Consider the following 22027-nt stretch of genomic DNA (forward strand, 5'->3'; position numbering starts at 1 on the left):
AGATGGGAGGCGGGTGGTCCCAGGCAGGTCCTCAGAGAGCTTCCTGTGGGGCCATTTTCTATGGTGCCTTGTCCACAACCTCACTCAGATCACTTAAAAAATACCTGGAATGCATGCATTTCTTCTTCATCCCCCACCGTTCACCCCCTAAAGGGTTTTGCCCAACATTGAGGAGTGACTTAAGATGAGCTCGCCCTGGTCCTCCCCACGCCAGACAGGCGCTGGCCTTGGTGGAGGGACGGAAGATGCTGCCCCAGATGCAGAAGAGGCTGATGCCGTCTCTAGAGCAGGCTGGTAGGGGTGCTTCCGAAAACACTGGAAGCCCAGTCACACCTCAGAACAGTATGCCCATTTACACAAAGCAGCCGTGGAGGTCAAAAGCAGCCCTGGCTCAAGGTCCAAACAGCCCGTGGAGGTTCTGCTGCTAACTCCCAGGAAGCCTGAGGTGCAGCCGGGGTACGAGTGGAGACCGGGCTGGGCTGTCAGCCAAATGAATCAGATGGAGGTGGGTACCTACCTGCAGTCGTCTCCCCCAGTGCTGACCACATACTTGTCGTCGTGGGAGAAACGGATGTTCGTCACGTGAGCCGAGTGACCAAAGTAACGCTTATGTTTGGCCTGTGAACAAAAGTGAGCAGAGACACTGAGCAACCCTCCTCCTCCCCAGAAACCACGGCTCCTTCCTTTGACGGACTTAAGTCCCCTCTTTCCAGAACCTTCCTTCACTCAAGAGACTCCCATTTGGTGGGACATGTGTTAGCCAGCCTCTCACGGGCTTTCCTGTCTCATTTTTGCCTCATAGCCGTTTTGCCCACCCCCATCTTCCCTTCTCCCAGCTTCCAGGACTCTCCCTCCAGAGGGAGGTAAAAAGGTTAGGGGCTCCCCAACTTCCGCAGGGCTGGAACAAGATGCCTCTTGTTCTAGATTCCGGACGGCCATGCAGATGTGGCCGCTGTCTCCCATCCGGCGCAGTGCACAGAGCATGGAGGCAGGGCGGGCAGGTTACTCTGCGGCAGACTCACAAATTTCTCTGTGCATGGGAAATCAAAGAGCTTCACCAGCCCAAAGTCATCTCCTGTGACGATGTTCAGGCCAGCGTGGGTCACACACGCGCAGTTCACGTCAGCCTTGTCTGCATTCCGTGGCCAGATGCCAATGACTTCGTCTCCCAGAATGCTGTTCAAAAAGGAAGGGAAGTTAGAAGGAGGTTGGTAAGAAGGCTTTGTGCACTCAGACATCCTTAGGGACAAGGGGTAGAGGGGTAGTTTACAGAATTCAGGGGGGTCCATGTGGCTCCTCTGGGATCTTCGCCCCAGCTTGTCCTGTTCTGCCCGGGTAACTTTCACCCCAAAAAAGGAAAGTTACCTCCTCTTTGATTCTCTCCCTCTTCCCTATAGTCCTGAGTATGTGTGTGTTTGAGAAGGGGATTCCTTCAAGCTCACAGGATGGTGGCTCCTTTTCCTTAAATTGGCAAGGCCTCGTTTCTTTCCAAGCTAACAGGCAGATCCAGCTTCCCATTTCCTCTTGGTGATTGAGGGCTTAGTCAAGAGCTGGGAAGTGGGCCCGGCCCGTGTGGCCCAGTTGGTTGGAGCGTACACTGAAAGGTTGTGGGTTTGATCCTCGGTCAGGGCATGTGCGAGAGGCAAATTGAAGTTTCACTCTCACGTTGATGTTTTTCTCTCTCTCTCCCTTCCTCTTTCCCTCCCTCCCTAAAACCAATAAAGGCATGTCCTGGGTGAGGATTTTAGAGAGAGAGAGATGGTTTCCCTTTTCTTGCTGGATGGGACTGGGGATTTGTAAGATGGATTACACAAAGAGAGGGACTTTGCATTTCAAGGCCCAGGTCAGATCAAATCCAGTGGCCCAAACAGGTACCAAGAGCCTCCTGCCCCCACTCCCCAAAGAAAGGGTAGCTCTGTCTCTGAGCTTCTTCAGATCCCAGCCACACACACACTTGGAGGCTGAGCCTGGGGTGAGAGACTCCCTTGTGACCTTTTCCTCCAGTCACCTTGTCCAGGAGGCCCAGGTGATCTTCTCGATGACCATGGCTTCCATTACCTGCTTCCCCAGGGGGACCTCATGCACCTGGCGCTTGTAGGCTCCTGTGGACACCTGCAACGTGGGAGGAAACCATGTCCATCAACTTCCTTTTGAGTCCAAAGGACTCCTCCCCTTTTGGTGTGCTGCTTCCCAGAACAATGGCCCTGCCTCTGCAAGCCCAGGACTTGTCACGAAACCCAAGTTCAGGTGCGGTCAGCCCACGGCGAAGTTCACACGAGCAGGGCATTTTTCCACCATTTCCCCACTATTTTCCAAAGACCTGAGGTGGTGGTTCCTGACCGGCAGCAGCAGGATCACCTGGGAACTTGTTAGAAATGCCCAGGCTTGGGCCCCACCCCAGTCCTGCCAAATCAAACACTCTGGGGGTGGGCCCAGGTCTGTTTTCAACAAAGCCTTCGGGTCCCTCTGACACTCAAATTTGGGAAAACCCATTCTCACAGAACCGAGGTCCTTTGGCCCAGAAGTAAGACCAGTGCTCTCATGGACAGCAGCTGCTCTGGGTGACTGCTGAAGCACCTTGGACCCGACCCCTGCTTCTCCGGGTGCCAGTTCTCCAGGGGAAACGGATCAATTCCCAGAAAGCGGCTGCTGCCTGCAGCCCGGTCCCCTCTCCCCCTGTGGGTACTTCCAGCCCGGCCTCCCTCGATTCTCCTGCCATTCCCAGTGAGCTGAGATCGGCCTCCTCGGGGCCTTCCCGCAGGCGGAACAGTGTTCCCAGCCCTCTTTGCTGGCCGACTCCGACGCCTCCTCCAGATCTCAGCTTAAATACCACTTTCGCAGAAAGGAAGTGGATCTAAATCCAGCCCCCGTTAACTGCTCCCACGGCACCCTGCGCTGCTCCTGCTCCGCACAGTCACAGTGTGGGATTACATTCTGTGACGATCTGGTTAATGCTTGTCCTCTCCGTGGCAAGGCAAGCTCCAGGACAGCAGGGACCAGGACCATTTTGTCCATCAAAAGCAGACCACAGTGCCTGGTTTACTAACTATTTGATGATGAACGTGTCCTCTCTCCTGTCACAATGAATATCCAACTCCAGGTCAGCTCTCAAATGCACCGCATTTGTTCAGAGTGCTGGGAAAATGGTTCTCTCTTCCGCTGTAAGTTTTAAGGGCAGGACCCCACTCTCTCCCATCCCACTGGTCGGTTCCCCAGGACCCCGTGACGAGTGCTCACTCCTTGCCCACCATCTGGAGTCCAGGTCCCAATGTGGAGGGGCCACACGACCCCAGTAGGGTTTGGAATTAAAATGAATAAGTGACACAGGCTTAGGTGTGGTCCCTGAGAACTAGAAACTAGGAAGCTTTGAAGGTGAGATGGTGACAGGAGGATCACAGATGATTAGGGCTTGTGTTTCCTGCTTTTCTTACTGAAGAAAAACTCTACTCCTTTAAATTCTATTTCTTCAACCTGCTTAACTTCTCTAAGCCTCCGTTTCTTCATTTATAGCAGTGGTTCTCAGCCTTTCTAATGCCGCGACCCTTTAATACAGTTCCTCATGTGGTGACCCCCAATCATAAAATTATTTTCGTTGCTACTTCATAACTGTAATTTTGCTACTGTTATGAATCGTAATGTAAATATCTGTGTTTTCCAATGGTCTTAGGCAGCCTGTGGGTCGCGACCCACAGGTTGAGAACAGCTGCTGTAGAGCCTAAGACCATTGGAAAACACAGATATTTACATTACGACCCACAGGTTGAGAACCGCTAGCAGGGTTGCCTAAGACCGTCGGAAAACACAAGATATTTACATTACAATTCATTAACAGTAGCAAAATTACAGTTATGAAGTAGCAACGAAAATAATTTATGGTTGGGAGTCACCACAACATGAGGAGCTGTATTAAAGGGTCGCGGCATTAGGAAGGTTGAGAACCACTGATTTATAGAATAGGGGGGAAGTAATAGGGCCTAACGCAGCTCCTGTGAAGAATAAACCAGCACATTGGCCGGAACACAGGAAGCACTTGATAAGTATAAGCCACTGCTCTTATTACTGTTATTACCGGTTGCCCAGGTATCAGTAAAGCGGAAGCAAACCTGGATGTATTTGCCGTCCGCAGAAAAATCCATCTGGATGACAAAGCTCGGGATGTCCTTGCAGTAGCCGATGCGATTCAGGCTGGTGCCCTGCATGAGGTCATAGAAGTCGACGGTGTGTTCAGAAGAACCGACGGCCAAGAATCTGCTGTCGGGGCTGATCCTAGAGAAAGCGATCCCAGAGCACGGTCACTGAGGGGCCAGGCAGGCGGGAGGTCTGCTCCGGGACCGGCCTTCCCCGACTCAGTGGCAGGGAGATCTCACTTCGTAACTCACAGGTGCCTCGCTTCTCCCACATTCTACAGAATTCAACCGTTTCTCTGCATCAAATCCCAGGAGGCAGGGGAATGCATGCATGCAGCCTTTCTTAGAATGGCATTTTGCAGGAGGCTTTCAGCACTCTTGTGGAACTTAGTAAAGACACGTCTGAGGCCTCATGTGTGAGAGGGTGTCCTTCCACAGGGGGCTCATGGAGAGGGACCTTCTTCCAACGGGGTGCTTCATCCCAGCTGTGGCCTTCTGGAAGGGGAGCCCCTGGGAAGGAGAATGCCTGCCTTCTCCTCCCTGCCCAGACCACCTGCTATGTACCTGATATCTTGGATAGCAGATTTCCGGTCTCGTTTTTTCCCCCAAACTTTCAGGCTGTTCACCAGCAAGATGACAAACTCTCCATTCTTCATGCCAATGGCCACCATCTCCCCGTCAGGGCTGTAGGCTGCACACCTGGCTGCGTGGCCCAGGTTCACCTTGTTCAGCAGCTTCTGTATTGATGCAAAGTAATGGCACCTGAGCCCTTGGTTGCTTTGGCTACTCCCTGGGGGACATCCTCCCCTCAGGCCGGAGCAGCCCCGCTGCCTCTGCTACCACATGGGCCTCCAAAGCACTTGCTTCTAGCTTCTGTCCCCGAGTCGCTAGGTGGGCAGTACGTTTTGATTAGAACAGCTTGAGAGACGACCTGCTTTAGGGCAGGGGGGCTGGCAAACTTTTTCTGTAAATGGTTTGGAAGTAAGTATGTTAGGCTTTGGGGTCCACATGTCTCTCGTACCCATTCAACGCTGCTGTGGTAGCACAAAGGCAGCCCCACACGCCACATTAACGAAAGCGGGACTTAATTTGTAGAAACAGGCAGCAGGCCGACCTTGACCCTCCGGCCGCAGATGGCTATTATTGTTCAGGTGAGTTTGCGACATAGCACCTGTTAGTTCCGATCCTGAATTGTGGCTCTCACTAGCTGGGTGTGTTCAGGTTAGTGACTTCTCCAGTTTCCCGTTTGAAAAACAAGTGATATTAATATTGGTCTTGCAAGGTTACCGTAAGCGCTAACAATAGGGTACGTGAAGCACCTGGTATGGAGTAGGTAGTCAGTAAATGATACATGCTGTTACCATCAGCACGTCATCACTGTGAGCTGATGAGGTAACGGCCATGCTTAGGCCCCTGCATGTCTGTTCTCTGGTCTGTGCACGGAAGACAGGACTCAAACATATTTCATTACTAGCCACTTTGTAATGAAACCAAGTATGTTAATTATTAGAGACTGAAGTAACTTTTAATATTAGACAAGTCTTGGTAACATAACCCCTCTTTCCCCCACCTTAGACTATTCTTTGCTATTTTGGATTTTTACTCCAGATGAATTTTTTTTTTTAATTATTTTATGATATTTTAAATTGTTTTTTTTCCAAATTCTAAGAGAAGCTTTGTGGGGATTTTGATTGAAATGTTCCATTTGGGAACATTTGACATTTTATATCATTTTTAATCTTCTTGTCCGGAGAAGATGATTTATCATCTCCCTTATTTACTTTTTATTTAAGTTTTGTGGGTTCTTTCATGACAAGAGAATAATCATTCTCACTTAGATTATTCCTACTACAAATAAATATTTGTAGGCAGATATACAGCTAAAAGATAGTCTGAGTGTGAATGCGACTTTTTATTAGGCTAACTTAATCACTGATCTCATATTCAGCCCCATCCCCCACCCACTCCTCACTACCCTGAGAGCGGCCCCTCACCTTATCAGCCAGGTCCCAGATGCGGGCTGTGCCGTCGTTGCTGGCAGAGATGAAGATGTCCTTGGACGGGTGTGTGGCCAGGCCCCAGATCTCCCCCTCCATGTGTCCGTCAATCAGGATGTTGGAAGCAGCATTTTTTTCACCAACTTCAATGATTTCTCCATCTTTGGTCCCCACTAGAATTTTCCCCTATTGTAATCAGAACACTATTAGAAAAAGGTCAAATCCTGTACCATCCCACCCATATGAACTACCTGGAGCAGTCACATTCACAGAGCCAGCAGAATGGTGGTTGACTGGGCCAGACCTCGGGGCTGGACTAAACCAAGACTGTTTTATGAACAACTGTGTGTGAGGCCAGCAGGAAAGTGGACATCCTCAGCACAAAGACGCTGATACGGACTTTCTGTCCGAAGGCAAAACCAGTAAACGCTCACGTACAGCGAAGAGTAGCTCAGCTTGTTAGCACCCACAGGAGCTCTTCCTTCTTCTCATGTAATTATTCCTTTGTTTTTTCTCATAAAAACCCCTTGCTTTCACCCTGCAATCGGGACACTATTTGGTTCTGCCTAAGTGTGCGCTCCCCAAATTGCAGTTTTTTGATCCCAAATAAATGCAGGTTGCTTCTCATTTCGACTGTCTGATTGGAAGGTGCTGAGCTAACTCTCACTTGGGCCCCTCCCCTCCGCCCGGCCCCAGGGGAGACCAGCCGGCTCACCTTGCCTCGGCACACGGAGCGCACACACTCCACCAGCTGCCCCGTCTCCAGCTGGAAGGCCCGGCAGCGCCTCATCTCCTGGTCCCACAGTTTGACAGCACCTCCTTCTTTGGTCCTAAAAAGATCAAGAGGAACTCAGCATGTCAGGCCTTGTCCTCAGACCTCCCGTGACCCTCACTGCCCTCTCTCCCTGGCACCTCTTTACGATCATAGTCACCAGAGCCCAGGAGGACAGACCCTCCAGGGTGGCCTTCCCTTAGGTGACGGGCCAGCACAACCCCTTGAACGTGCAGATTTCCTAAAATGCCTTCCAATGCCATGATCTTGGAAGGAAAGAGAATTGTAATCTAGGAAATCAAACTTTTCATTAGGTCAAGCATAGAGTGTTTGTCTCCTGTTTTTCTGCTTCATTTTCACAACTTTCCTGTCCCCACGGGAACCTCTCTGTTCTCACTTCTTCGTCTCTTCTCCCTCAGAGCTACCGAGAGTGACACTTTATGAACAGCAAAGCCACGCAGATCTGTGCAAGAACACCACTCAGGCTGTTAGGTTGTTAAACCACCGTTCAATAGCCTCCCTTCCAGAGGCTGTGACCCTTGGAGAGACGGCAGACTGATCTCCCTGATGCAGAAAAGATAGGAGAACGAAAATCTGCACTCTCTCCAAGTTGTAGATGCTTCTGCCAGGCTCTTCCCAAAACAAAACTCAACTCAACTAAACATGTGTTCCCAGAGAAGCTCTGGCTTACGGCCGCTCTTTGCCGCCGGTCACGATGAGTCCGTCCCGAAGGGTCGTGTACATGGTGAAGACGGGCCCCGTGTGAGCCTTGGCCACCAGCCGGACGAGGAAGTGGTCCTTCCACACGTAGACGTCTCCATTGATGGCACCCGTGAACGTGAGGTTGTTCTGCAAACAAAGGGACACCGTCCTCACCGGGACAGGCACGGCAGCCCTCACAGGGGTCCCCCCGCCGAGACACCTGCTCCTTGGTTAGGCGCCAGAGCGGAGAAGTGGAAACATGCCCTGGATCGGACCTTCTGGGCTAAGAAAATGCAAAGGCGTCTGCAGACAATCACGGGCAGCACGTGACACATCACCTGGCTCTGAAAGTCAGTCTACGGAGTTACTGTGGGGCTTTGGCTTCCCCACGGAGCACGGCTCTGCATGGAGTGAACTTCCATTCTGCGAGCAAGGCCCCGGGGGCGGGGAGGCAGAGGGCTCCGCCCGAGAGGAGCTCTCCTGGCTCATCCAGGAGGTGGGCACACCCACAGCTGGAGGGCCCGTGGGCTGTGTCCCAGAATGTCCCCAGGGGATCATGCCAGTTGGCTGAGGGCACCCTGTAGCCACTTAAGGATGCCAGTTGAGGGAATCTGTGGTGCACAAGGGCTGAAACGAAAAGGGATGCTATCCGGTGGTAGAAACGATCCCCACCTCCTCTGCGGCTGTCTAACCCAGGCCCCACAGGCTTCCAAGCCCGTCTGCCTCTGGAATAATGAACCCTTCGGTGCTAAGGAAAGGGAGCAGTGATTGCAAAAAAAGCCAATAAAGCCGATCTTGTGGAAACGGCTTTCTTGTTTGCAGCTTCTTGGCCATATTCCTTCTCCACCCGCCCCCCTCCCTACCCCCCACCCATGCACAGGGGCTCAGGGCCCCTCAGGAAGCTCTGCTGGGACTCACAGCACCGAAGGCCACGGAGAGCATCGTCTGCATCTTCGCAGCCTCCATGGATCCGATGACCCCTTTCTTATACAGGAGGGCGCTGCCTGCCAGGGTCCAGAACTTCATGTGTTTGACCCCAACAGACACAAACTGCGTGTCCGAATCCGGGCGAAATTCCACCACGAATATGCGCTCCAGGTGACCCCCGCGGCTGGCGACCTTGGCACCTTATGTGGATGAGAGAGTCCAGTGAGGGGGCCCTGCTGAGAGCCCCGGGCCAGGCTGGCGCTGCAGGCCAGGAGGGCTCTCCATCCCAGCAAGCCCGGGCACCCTTCAGTGTCCTTTCTTCTCTAACTGCCCCCTGCCCCCGTCAGACACAACCCCCAACGTGAGAAAGAGAGGCTGTGTCAGGGAAATTTCCGGATGAGCAGGTGCTACTAACACAATCCCTGACTCCACCCCCACAGCCACGTCCAGGAACCTGTGAACACATAGGGAAGGACAGCCTGGGAGGGGGAAGCTTCCAGAGAAAAGGGCAAAACGGCTTAAGGGCATCCCTGTCCCTCATCGTCACCAAGGTTCACCCCACAGGGAGAGGAACCCTCCCAAGAGTGTCGCTGAGACTCACGTTCTCTCAGACAGTCTCTATTTCTCTCCAAGACTCTCTGCTTTTATTTTATTTTTAAATAAAGGGCACTATATAGTCCCTTTTATGGTTTTTAGGTTTAAATTCCTTTACCTTTTACATTTAATTACTAGTTTTATCCTCAACTCCATTTATTTATGTTTTTTTACTTGTCTCTTGAGTTTTTCTGTTTTTCTCCCGAGTTTTACTTAACCTTTGTCTTGATCGAATCCCAATGCCACCACGAATTTGTGGGACTTTGGACAGTTACTTAGCCTCTCTGTCCTCAGTTTCCTCACCTGTTAACTGAGGGTAATAACAGTGCCCATTTTGGAAATTGTGCGGATTGAAAGGATGGAGCTAAGCGAAGCCTTCAGCACAGTCTTGAGGCAGTGAGTGTCCTGTGTGCGACCACTGTTATTATCATCATCACTCTTCTGGCTCCTTCTCAAATCTCTTGGCTTCTAGTCTTTTAGCCCCTATTTTAAACCTCATCTATTTTTGTCCCATCAGCCCTGGACTTTGTAACTTTTATTTTGAACTTGTATTATCTTTCCTTTATTTTTCTTTAAACTTACTCTTAATGTTTTAGTTCCAATTTCCTCTTATCTCCTCTCCCTGTTATTCGCTCAGATGTATTTCTTCCCCTCTTCCTCGCCACTTACACGCACCTGTTTGTTTTTATAGTGACTCTCTAGCACGGTGGGCCGAGGCCAGCCTGCGGACACTCCCTGTGGGAATGGTCTCCCAGGGATGGGGAGGCCCACAGGTCACCTCTCACCACCAGCAGTAATTCTCTCTCTGCAGAAGAAATGCGAACTTCCTGTAATACCCCTCTCTACCCTGGGCCCAACGGTACCCAAGGATACGATAAACTAAGTTACAAGACAAACAACCGAGTGGGAGAAAAACACTGCGAAACATATGAGACCAAGACTTAACATTAAGACTCTGTAACGAATAGCAGCAGCAATATACAAGCTGTCAAAAGTGATGGGAGGAGGAAGATCTCGGGAGTCCTGGGGGAAATGCAAAATAAAACAACAAGATACACATTTCTTCTAAGCCACTGATGGTTTTCCCTTGTGATCTCACCCACACTTCTACTGGGGTGATGCCTGCCTCCTCCTGGGCACTGGCTTCTAGGTTGCTCAGAACAAATTTCATACAAGCATCTAGGACCTGACAACATGCAGTTCATATAATAAGCTCATTTTCCCCTCCACTTTACTTTGTATATTCTCTCTCTCTCTCTCTCTCTCTCTCTCTCTCGCAAGAGTTCCACAAAATAATTATTTAGCAAATGAGGAATGAATTATATGCTCTCTAATGATCACAAAAATGTACATAAACCTCTGGGGAAACACATTATTTATCTGTAAGCAGGACTTAAGTGAAGGAAAACGCTCCCGCAATCAGCTCAGAAGAACTGGTGGTTGGTGAGAGGCCCTTCAATGTTATCTTGGGCTCAGAGCCTCTGTACAGACCCAAGTGCTGGTTCCGGCAAAGACAATGGGAGCAAGTTACCGATGAGAAGGCCTCTCCTGTTCCTGGGAGCTTGTTTAAAAGTCCTGGCTCCACCGATTCTCCCTCAGCAGGTCAGAAGGGGCCCAGTGAGCAGTCTGTGCTGGGGCAGGGCCCGAGCGGGTCCTGCCCAGAGGGACAGACAGGGCAGTGAGGAGAGCGAGCCGGAACTGAAAAAGCCAGGACTGTGCATAGGGGCCGATGTAACTTTCTTTCTAGGCATGAGGAATAGACTTGAACGTGGCTACTGCAGAGAGTAGAGTCAGTCTTGCAGAAGAAAGGCATTATGCAGCAACTTATGGCCTCACAGAGGAAAGGGCTTCGTGGAGCTTTCTGAGAGGGAGTGGCTGCCTCGGGAAGTGACAAGGGCCACATCCTTGAAGGTGTTCAAGCAGAGGCTGGAAATCGGCCCACCCGTCTATTTAATCAGCTGGCCATGACATGAGGAATGAACCTGCATCCCCAAGATCCAGAGCATGGGCCCTTTGGACACAGTATATGAATGAATCGGAAAATGAGAAACGGAGGGAATGTGGTAACTGAGTCTCCTCATAAACATCTGCAGGACCTCCGCCTCCTCCTGACGAGGGGGCTCAGGAGGGACTGCAATGCTCCTCTCTTCACAGCCCCGGCCACAGCCCCTCCCCTGGGAAGAGGCTAAGATAACGGGACTCCAGAAGCCTCGGCTGGAGCCGTGCCCCCCTGTGCGTGCCTGGCTTCATGCGCCCCAGATACTGGCTGCCCGGCTGGAGACAGACCTCATTAACGTCCTAACTAATTAGATCTGCTTTTGCCAGCCCGAGAACATGCTTGGAAGATCACAGCTTTAATCCTAAAATGACCATAAATTTAGTAGCAGCCTCTCTTTCTCTGTGTGTGTGTGGGGCGGGGGGGAGAGGGGGGGAGAGGAAGGGGAAAGAAAGAAAGAAGGAAAACCTGCTAAATGGCTAAATTAAATGTGAACCTGGAATATAAGGTTTTTTGAATCCCCATTTCATAAAAGTTAAAATGTAAAAGAAAAACAGGTCTCCGTGGTAACACCCTGTCCCCAGTTCCTGTAATAAGAACCCAGGTGCAGAGGCTGCTGCAGAATCCAGGAGCCGCCAGAAGGAACGCTGAGGAGGAGGAAGATTGGGTCAGAGGTCGTTAGGACAGAAAGGGAGGAGGCTGTGCCCTTCAGTCGGAGGAGGAAGGCTGCGGCATTGGGGCACTTTCCAAAAGTGCCCACAGACCGTTCTCGAACCAGCACAGGCCCGCCCTGGCAGCCCTCTCTGCCGTGGGGTCCAATGAGCAGCTTCTCCAGGATCCCAGGAGCCCTGGGATCTTCTGGCCCAGCAGCCAGGCCTCCTGGGTTTGGCAGGGAGGCAGATCGAGGGTGGAGCCCAGCCCAGCCCAGCCCAGCCCCCAAGCACGGCCCTCCCCCCCCCCCCCCCCCCGCCCCCAATGGACAGAAGGCCCCCTTTCGGTCACCTTCCTGCCAGCGCCAGACGGTGATGGTGTGCTCGGGGTCCACGCCCACCGACACCAGCAGCTTCCCCGTGGCGCTGAAGTTGATGTAATTCACTCCCTTTGAGTGGAAGCACCGCAGCATGGAGAGGGTGTGCTTGGTCATGGCGTCCCAGACGTGGATGGAAGGTGTTGTTCCTGCATGCGGGAGGCGTGACAAAGAGCTCAGGCTGGAGAGCGGCCAAGCGGAGACAACACTTAGGTTCGCGTAAAAGTCTTTAAGACCAGCGTTCAGGGGCCTTTCAGCGACTGGGCCTGAGGGACCTACAGCCTGACCTGCCAGAGGTGAAGACAACAGCGAGCATCTGCTGGGCTCTTAGAGACAGGGACTACGGGCATGTATGCCCAGCACGCACACTGGTGGAGGAGGCGCAAGGAGACTGATGAGGTCAGCGATTTGTATCTGCCTCTCAGCCAGATACAACCAGCAAACATGACGCAGCGGCATGACTTTGCTGTGCAGATTCAAACTACTCACGATGGAACAGCCTTACCTGGGGTCTCCGCAACGTCACCTGCGTTAGGTGGGCAATGGCAATGAGGAAGCATCGGGGGAGAATAACAGCTACAATAAGTCACGTTTCAAATAGTGAAGCACTCAACACCAGCATCAGAAAGTTTCAAATTAAATTTAAAAATGGACATGGGCTCAATGAAGACAAGCAGGAAGGTATGTTTGTAAAAATTGCCTTTGCGATGACAAAGCTAAAAAAACACACACATGCTTTTCACAAATGTGAGTCAGTTCACATTGTTCACTGGCAGTTTCCCAGGGCACAGAACACCCCGGGGCACATACTGGAATCTCTCCTGGCCAAGCACAACCACCATGCTTCAGACATGAGGCTCTTCATTTGATCCCCTGGGTTTGAAAAATTCTCACCAGTCCACAGGGATGGGGGCATCCAGTGATTGGGAAATCAGCTATGGTCTGACGTTATGGTTCCTTGGAACCACCAATCACTGGATGTGTTAACCCAAGCAACTCAGAGGCATTCAGGGCTCAAAAAATCAACAGCAACGTCAACAAGAAAGGGTGGATATCAGTGACCCACCCTTTCCTCTCCCAATATTCCTGCTCAGCGTGGAGGAGCTTGGCTGCATCAGGACCCGCCTACCTATCTGGCTGGTGGCCACCACGTTCCTGTACTTGGGGTGCTGGTTCACCGTGAGGCAGAGGATGTCATCCGTGTGCTCCAGGTAGAAACTCTGGCTCCCTGGGAGAGAGACGTGGCGGGTGAGTGGGGGAGCCTGAAGACCTCAGGGCCAGCCCACAGCTTTGTGCAGAGTCTTTGGAAAAGCCCTGTAAAATGAATCAGCCCTGGGGAGACAGGAGATCACTTTTTACATGTACATAGTCTGTCTCCAGTCTGAGAGGAGCTGGTGTCTTATCTAATACACGTCAGCTCCATTCGATCCTTCCTGCTGTCCCGTGTGGGCCCAGAGCACAGTCTAAGTGCAGAGGCTTCCAGAGTCCAAAATGAGGAGGCTGAGGGTCAAAGTGGCCACTGTAAACTTACCCTCATGCCTGAGAACGGAAGGTGAGTAATTGCATTGACATACAAGGAAACAGCACATCACTATTAAAATAAGAATGAGAGGCTAGAAAATGGAGAAAATACACAGAGGCCCTCCTCCCCACAAAAAGACAGGTCACTATGTGCCCAGTGATTTCGCTGCCTAAAAACCAGTGCGTGGGCAACTACACAAATTGGGAAGAACATAAAAATTTGAAAAGCAAAAAAAGGTTTTAAGATATGAAGCAAATAAGGCAAAATATTAACATCTAAATCTGGTGGCCAAGATATGGGTGTCTATTAAATTCATTTCGGAAGGCTTCTTTTTGCACTTTGTATCTCTTTTTAAACTTTTTAATTTAAGAGTCATTTGGTTAATTTTTGGGTATTTTTCTCACTGTAAACCTAGCTACATAGTCAAAACAAGAAAAACTTGAAAATCTGAGCTGCTAAAAAATTGATCACAGGTGAAAATGAATGAGAAAAGCTCCCCTAGGCCTGGTTCTTGGAATCTCTCTATTCCCCACACCCTCTTTCTGGCTTCTCTCCATCCCTCTCAGCCTCCCGGGAGCTGACAGCACCTTGGACACCTCTCCTGACCTTGACACCTTTGACCCTTCAAGCAGGGGCCTGACCATTTTCTAGGACTCAAGGATACCAGCCTGGAATAGAGGAATGGCTTTAAAGGGAAGAGAATGCTTACGCTGTGGGGCACCTAACGTGTGGGCACAGGCACAGAAAGGCTAAAACAAAGGCCTGTGTTCAGAGGTGGTTCCTCGGGGCTCGGTCACCTGTGGAGAGGTTCTGGACAACGCCGGCCGCCGCGGTGTGGAAGATGATGTCGGCACCCTCGTTCAGGTAATGCAGGTTATTGCGACAGTCAAATCCTCGGTAGCCAAACACGTGGTCGAGAGCCAGCTCCTACACTCCCACACAGAGATGAAAGCAGCCCTTAGGGGAACAGCCCGCACTGCAGGCACAGCCACGCCTCTCACGGGACTGCGGTGTCCGGGAAACAGCCAACCGCACACTAAATACTTTCTGCTGCTTGTCCCACTGAGGATAAAATGCAGCCCCCGTCCCACCACCCCTTTTTTAACTGCCTGGAACGCTAGGGGCAAGGTTAACACCTAGAATTATAGTGAGTTTTCTAAACAAATTAGATTTGCTTCCCAGCTCCTCAGGTGAGCCAAAGTCTACGGGTTTGATGCCCTATAAAGGTTACCTAGACCCGTGGTCGGCAAACTGCGGCTCACGAGCTACATGCGGCTCTTTGGCCCCTTGAGTGTGGCTCTTCCACAAAATACCATGGCCTGGGCGAGTCTATTTTGAAGAAGTGGTGTTAGAAGAAGTTTAAAAAATTTGGCTCTTAAAAGAAATTTCAATCATTGTACTGTTGATATTTGGCTCTGTTGACGAATGAGTTTGCCGACCGCTGACCTAGACATTTGTCTGCGCCTTGGCAGGCATTCGTAGAGGAACTGAATGGTGGCTCCGAGATTTGCTCTGATTCCCACACACGCAGCTGGGCCTGGCAGAGCAGAACAAGGAAGCAAATGCCATGCTCATTCTGTTGCTGGGTGCACGCCCTACAAAGTTTCTACAGAATTTGCATTTTTTTTCCAACAACTAAACACTGTGCTGGGTTTATAGTCTTTCTCTTCTTCCTGTCTTGTCTCCCATGACAAAGAACAGTGGCTGAGACAGATCAGACGAGCTCCTAATTCAATCTGACGCACATGTATTGTTGGCAGTGCCTCCGTGCCAGGCGCTATGCTGGTTGGTGGGAAATGAGAGTAAGAAGTGGCGAGTTCCTTTTTTCCATGATCTCTGATTCTGGCCTTTTCTTTCTCCGAAGCTCACCAATTGCAGACATCAGATTAATTCTCCTAAAACACCACACCATCTCCTTACTCAACAGCATCTGCTAACTCTCGCTGCCTATGGGGAAAAGCCCAAATTCCTTAAGTTGGTACAATTAGCCCCTACACACATCTCCTGTACTCCTTGGTCAGGCCGACTTATCTATTTAGCCATGTACCATGAGCGTTCCTATCTTTATGACTTTGCTTTTAAAAATCTCTCTCATCTTCTCTTCCTTTCAACTTACCGAACGTCTGCCCAGCCTTCAGTTCCCCCCATCCCCTCACTACCCGCTTGTGTTCCCCAGAACTGTGTGTGTGTAATTATGTAACCCCCTGTCCTAGTGGACAACTGACTCAAGCTGGGCCAATCATATGGCTTCTCCCAGGAATTTAGAACTGGGGACACTGGTAGACCTGGCTGTTTAATTAACTGAGGAGATGTAAACTCGGGTGCTGAGTAGCACCCGAAGTCCACCAAAGCAGTTAAAAAAGTCTGCAGAAAAAGAGGAGACTGCGTGAGACGCACAGTTGGGTAGACGAAGGCACCATCTTGGCTTATGATGGCTTTTCAGCTCCTGGATCTTGTCTCTCCTGAAGCTCAGCTGTATTTCCTGACCTGTGCTGGGTTCCATGATAAATCCCCCCAGCAAACTCCTTTTCCAATGAAATTTGAAGATGGATTTTTCTGACCTCCGTGAGTTCACAGTCTAGTACGGGTGATTGCTGAGCCACAAATAATGGCAGCAGGGCGTGTGGCAGGGACCGGGCAGGGTGCAGGAGGGTTCAGGGTGAAGAGCATCAGGTAAGTGATGTCAGCAAAGAGCCTGGAAGGACCAAGGTGTGGGGCAGGAGGAGGTGCTTCCAATCTGAATGGAGCTTGAGATGTTCTAATCAGGGGCGTGAAAGCCCAAGGCAGCTCCAGGACCACTAAGCAATGGGGGTGGGAGTGGAGATTTATGTTACAGTGAGAATGACGGGAGATGAGCTTGAACGGTAGCTCCTGGTAAAGTTCTGAACCCATTCATTTGAATCCCAATCAGCCGGGGTGTGGGAATCGACTGAATCTCAATACCAGGGTGAAACGTGAAGTTATATTTCAAAGAGCGGACTCTGCGGGCAGCAGGGCATGAGAGAGAGGGACGTCCGAGGATGGGAAGAACATTAGGAGGCCTCTCCCAGAAATCAGCAGGTTACCAGCGCCACCATCCTAAGTCTCAACCACTGAGTCCACACCCCTCGCCACTTACTGGCTTGGTGACCTTGGGCAGGGGGCCTAACAGGTCTCTGAAATGCCCTGAGCTCAGGTGCTCCTTTGCAAAATGGAAACAATGAAAGTCTTACCTCCTAGGTGTGAAGCATAGTACCTGGTGCAGGGTGAGTACTCAAACAACGGACAGTGAATAAACTCCCACTCTCCCTGAGTGGTACCAGTATAGGAAAAAGGAACCAGATTTGAAGGACATGGGACATTTTGGAGTTAGTACTGATAGGACCAGGGGCAGGGCTGAGGGAATGGGATGCAGTGGGATGGGGGACACAATGCTGCATAGGAGGGAGAAGGAATGAGAGCCATCGGATCCATCCAGGTTCCCTTGAAGGGACCTGCAGATGGTAATGTCCGCCAGGTGTCTGAACATCAATATCCAGTTAAAAGCAAAAGTGTTTAACCTCCTCACCTCAACCAGTTTCTTTTTCTTGGTGATGTTGTTCTTCTGGAGTTTCTCAGGCTGGGGAGCTGCTCTGCTGACGGGTGGTCTAGACAGAAATTGGCCAGGAGAAACAGTGTTGACCAAAGGCAGCAAGCTTGCTTGTCAGGTGTGTCTAGCAAAGGCCAGGGCCAGCTCCTTCCCTGTCTCCCCCCCACCCCCCAGAGGACCCTCCACCTAGGCTTATTCTGTCTTCCCCCCTGGCCCACCTCCACCCACCCCCTGAAAAGCTTCTGACATTAAGGGTCCTGTATAATGGGGCCTTGGTTCGCAGGCACTGAGGTGGCCGTTGGGGGTCAGTCCCTCCCTCCCGGGGGCCGGGAAATCCACGTGAGCCAATGGCTGACTTTAACACCAAAGAGGAGCCTGAGCATGAGAAGGCAGAGGCTGTGCTTCCTGAACCTGCTGGCCATTTCTCAGACAGGATGTGTCAAAATTGTTTGGCATTAGGTAGTGAAAAATCACAGCATGGTGAGCAGTGGGACTTACAAGCCAGGCCTGGGAGCCATGAACTCAGGTGGTTCTCACCACACAAGAGGGCCAGCAGGAAGCAAGAGGTCAAAAACAGAGACCCACTCTGCTTGGTCCCTCAGGGCTCTGGCCTAGTTCCACTGCTACCATCATAGCAGAGGTTGCTTTTACCTTCTCAGTTTTGGAGATCTGGGCCGCTCAATTTACTTCGGAGATTTTATCATGGCGGAGCCCTCATGGACTCTCATAGGAGTCGGCCAATTTTGGGTAACCTGGGGTTCCTTTAAATCGACCTATTGGAGTCTAGGAAACCATGGATGGGGAGGGGAGACCGGCACCAGCCCCACCGCACATTCCGAATCCATTGCTCGTGGGTTAGGTGAAGAGAAAGGATTACCTTGATCCCCTTGGAAGCAGCAAACAAAGCCAAGTGTGAAACTTAGTACAGTGAGAGTGGCATTAGCAAGCACCTCATTCATGCACAAGCACTTTCCAAGTGAACAGACATTCCTGCACGGCACAAACCATGCTTCCCGGGCATGCCAGCCAAGAACTAAAACAGAAATGAAAGAGTGCACCCGTCTACAAATTCAGAAAGCTCATACCCTGGCGTCTCTGGGCAAACTCTGCACTAAAGCGCCTACAGAATGGGGAGAAAAAAGGAAGCCTTGTCAATGCTTCCCACGCACGCTCGCGAATGCGCCTGGGGACTCTGCTGGTTTGCGAGTGTGCTGGGGACAAGCGTGCTGTCGGCAAAACAACCCCGTCCTCCTGGATGGCGCTGGGAGCTATGCACAATGGATGCTTTGTTTTCGAATCAAGTTCAACTCATAATTTATCCTAATAATTCCCCGTGTTTCTCGGTAGGGCAGCTTGCCTGCTGGAACTGTTTGCATTTCTGTGCCGGGGGAAAACAAACAAGCTACCTTTATTTTCTCCGAAACTCTTCAATCAAAACATGTTATGTAATCATAAGTGATCACTGGATCCCATGGCATTATCGTCAGCACGGAAGAACGGGTAGCGAGCATATCTCTGCAAAAGGACACCCCCGGCTGACGTTATCGCCGCCACATGGGGCGAAACCAGGAGGCGGGGGCTTGCCAGTTCTCGCAATTAGACACTTCCTTCACATTAATTATCGCTTCCCAGGACATCTGCTCTTTCTTCTGTTTTAGTGGGACTTTCAAATGAAATCCGTGGGTTTCTTCTTTCCCCTAAGAAGGTTTCAGTTATGACAAAAGCAAGCCAGGGTCTGCGATGGGCGCACGGGGCGCTGGGACTGCAGCATGGTTCGTAAGGCGGAATCTGAGACTCAACGCAGGGCTCGTCTTCAGGGCACACAGGGTTGTATAATATGACACATATTATACAGCGTGTATAGAGTATGCAAGCACAGACACTGTGTATTAATATATACATGCGATGTGTATATATGTACACACGCAGTGGCAACCCCGCAGATGCTTTTTTTCACCTTGATTTTCAGTTAAAAACAGAAAAGTAAAGCCATCTCAGAATGTTTCCTTCATATTCACAAGCACATGTTTACAGCTGCATCGCCTCAACACTGAAGATGAGGGGGCAAAAGGGAGAAACCTGCGTGGTGGCAAACTCAGCGGACTGAGTCTAGACCCTTGGCGGAGGTGGGCTCTGCATGAACGCTTAGTGCTGGATGCTCACCGAACACCGGGCCTTTGGCAGAGTGCTGTGAGTACTTACTTGACAATTCCCTGCCTCCAAAGGAAAGCAAGTTAAAACACAATACAAGCATTAAAGGCTTCTCTCCGGGCATCTCTAAACAGTGTTCGTAACATCAGACATGGGAGGGACTGCCAAACATTTCAAACACAGCCGAAGGCTGGAGGGTTAGCATTTTTCCGCAGCTCTGAGAGTCCACGGGAAACCTGGCCCTGGCTTTGCTGAGGTAGGAAAGGGCAGAGCGCAAGAGAGCATTCCCTCATGGCTCCGTCCAATGAAGTCTTTGTAGCTGGCTGTTTCCAGCTGGCACACAGGATGGGGGGGGGAGAGCGAGGAAGCAGGTGAGTGCCATCGGGAGTCAGCAGGGACACTCAGAAAGGTTAAGAGTTGGACGGTGAGGAGTGGGGGTTGGAGGTGGAAGGAACCCAGACACAAAGAGGCCTCCTAGGCAAGTGGGGCTTTGAAGACTTCCAGGGAGACCAAGGAGCAGGAGAGCTTCCACTGGGCAAGAAATTTGAGGAGGGAGCCTGGCAAGAGAGCAAACAAATTGGATAATCCCGAGAGAGGACAATGGACTAGCTTGGGCTCCTGAGAGCGGGAGAGAAGCTTTGCCAAGGAAGAAAGGGTGACAACAGGAACCCCAAGGAGAGGCCTGTGAACTCGGGCGTGTGCCTGGATGCTAAGTAAGGAGGCAGCCCTATTCACGCCCAGTGCTGGGGGTGTGGGCTGCTGAAGACACACCGCACTGCCTGGGGTAGAGTCACCACCTCGTGCCCTCGTGTCCCCTATGGAAACGGCACATTCTGTGGGCAGGGAAGGCCAGTCCCTGCTGTTACCTCATTGGCCAGCAGCTGGACTGCAGAAGAGGAAGCTTAGACTCCCGTGAAGTTGTGGAGTGTTCCCTGACATAGGCCCTCACCCTACAAAAGGCACCGAAGGGTGGCCAATGCCTGGGTGCCTGCTCCTTTTTGCCTCCTCCCTGGGCTGCTGGGCTGGCAGAGCGTGTGCTGACCTGAGTTGTGCAGAGCCTAGGGTCCTAAGGAAGCTTCTGAAATGACCAAGGAAGAGAGGAAAAGCAGTCACAGCCTGATAGCCGACGGGGGAGTCAGGCTTGGAAATCCAGTGAGAAACAAAGTGGTTCCAAGCAGCTTCTATAAAGAGGCTGTGGGTATGAAGGAACTCAACTACACTGAGCCAAGAAATGCAAGTTTGAAATTGTTTTTAGTGTTGTTAGTCAGACAATGTTCCAAGTGTCATTGGAGGAAATGTCATTATATTCCAAAATGTGCTATAAAAATGCTCCAAGAGTTTTCAACATGTCTAGGGAAACCAAGTGACTCTTCCTCTTGGTTTTAGATGGAAACCAGTGGATGATCTGGAGACTGTTTAGAATTGTCCACAAACAAGAGCCATCACCCCATGGAAGGGCTCAGGGGCTCAGTGAAAACCCTGGCACTCATGCCAAATCGTGTTTGCACATGTGCATCTTTCTGGGAGAAGGGAGCATGCTTTGATCAGATTGTCAAAGATGTCTGTGGAGAAGGAGGGAGGGAGGGAGGGAGGGAGGGAGGGAGGGAAGAAGAGAACCAATGTTGTAGGACAGTGGTCGGCAAACTGCAGCTTGCAAGCCACATGCGGCTCTTTGGCCCCTTGAGTGTGGCTCTTCCACAAAATACCACAGCCTGGGCGAGTCTATTTTGAAGAAGTGGTGTTAGAAGAAGTTTAAGTTTAAAAAATTTGGCTCTCAAAAGAAATTTCAATCGTTGTACTGTTGATATTTGGCTCTGTTGACTAATGAGTTTGCCGACCACTGTTCTAGGATATGTCCAGGTTTAGGAAAAGTGTCCAAAGCCATGGGGGGCTCTCTATCATCAAAACCAAAGGAAGTGGATTATGTTAATTGTATTTTTATGTCTTCCAGAACCATCTGTAGAGCTGCTCAGTGGTGAACTGGAGTAGAAGGGAGTCAGACAGGAGAACTATGGGTGACCCCAGGGCCTCCCATCTTACAAATGCTCTTGACTAAAGCCTATAACACAATCCTTAAAAAAGTGGGGATATAGTCTCAGACATGGCCATTTTAGGCAAATATCAATTTATTTGGGTGAAAAATTGAGGGCATAAAGGATGGAGTGAAGGGAACCATGAGTAAGGGAACCATTGAAGAGGCTACTATAATAGTCCAAGGGAGGGATGATAAAGATCTTGACTAATGCAGTGGTTGTGGAGAAGGAAACAAGTGACTATTCAAAGAAATGTTGGTGAAACAGACTTCAAGGACTCTGATTAGCTCTAATGGATAAAGGAGGAAGAGCAATTCAACTGGAATACCAGTTTTTTGCTTGGGCATCTGGGTAGATGGTGGCACCACTGACTGCAACAGGAGAAGATTTATAAGGAAAGACAATGAGTTCAATTTTGGTGTGACAAATGGTGTGACACATGTTGGATATCTGCGGGTTGGCTATACTAGTTGGAAGTTCAACTGAGAGGTGGGACTCAAAGAGATTTAGGACCTTGGGAATCATCCCCCAATGGGTGGAATACATGAGCTTAATCAGGGTACAAAGAGAGGGTGGCCAAGGGTGAAACCCTGAGAACCATCAGCATGTGA

The 22027-nt window shown here is 50.7% G+C and overlaps 1 protein-coding gene across 1 annotated transcript in view; it reads right to left on the reverse strand.

Annotated features, from left to right (window-relative positions):
* The window catches only part of EML6 (EMAP like 6), a gene marked incomplete at its 5' end in the record, with an annotated part of 220528 nt that overhangs the window by 2369 nt on the left and 196132 nt on the right, over positions 1-22027 (reverse strand). The window contains 13 exons of the mRNA XM_080685637.1: positions 518-618; positions 1023-1176; positions 2009-2112; positions 4104-4266; positions 4692-4864; positions 6122-6310; positions 6840-6954; positions 7588-7745; positions 8517-8725; positions 12118-12291; positions 13272-13370; positions 14462-14591; positions 17212-17290. Of these exons, the coding sequence (XP_080541763.1) occupies positions 518-618; positions 1023-1176; positions 2009-2112; positions 4104-4266; positions 4692-4864; positions 6122-6310; positions 6840-6954; positions 7588-7745; positions 8517-8725; positions 12118-12291; positions 13272-13370; positions 14462-14591; positions 17212-17290 (1848 nt within the window). The remainder of the gene's footprint in view (positions 1-517; positions 619-1022; positions 1177-2008; positions 2113-4103; positions 4267-4691; positions 4865-6121; positions 6311-6839; positions 6955-7587; positions 7746-8516; positions 8726-12117; positions 12292-13271; positions 13371-14461; positions 14592-17211; positions 17291-22027) is intronic.

The sequence above is a fragment of the Plecotus auritus genome (assembly GCF_963455305.1).
Source record: "Plecotus auritus genome assembly, chromosome: 8".
Taxonomy (NCBI): Eukaryota; Metazoa; Chordata; class Mammalia; order Chiroptera; family Vespertilionidae; genus Plecotus; species Plecotus auritus.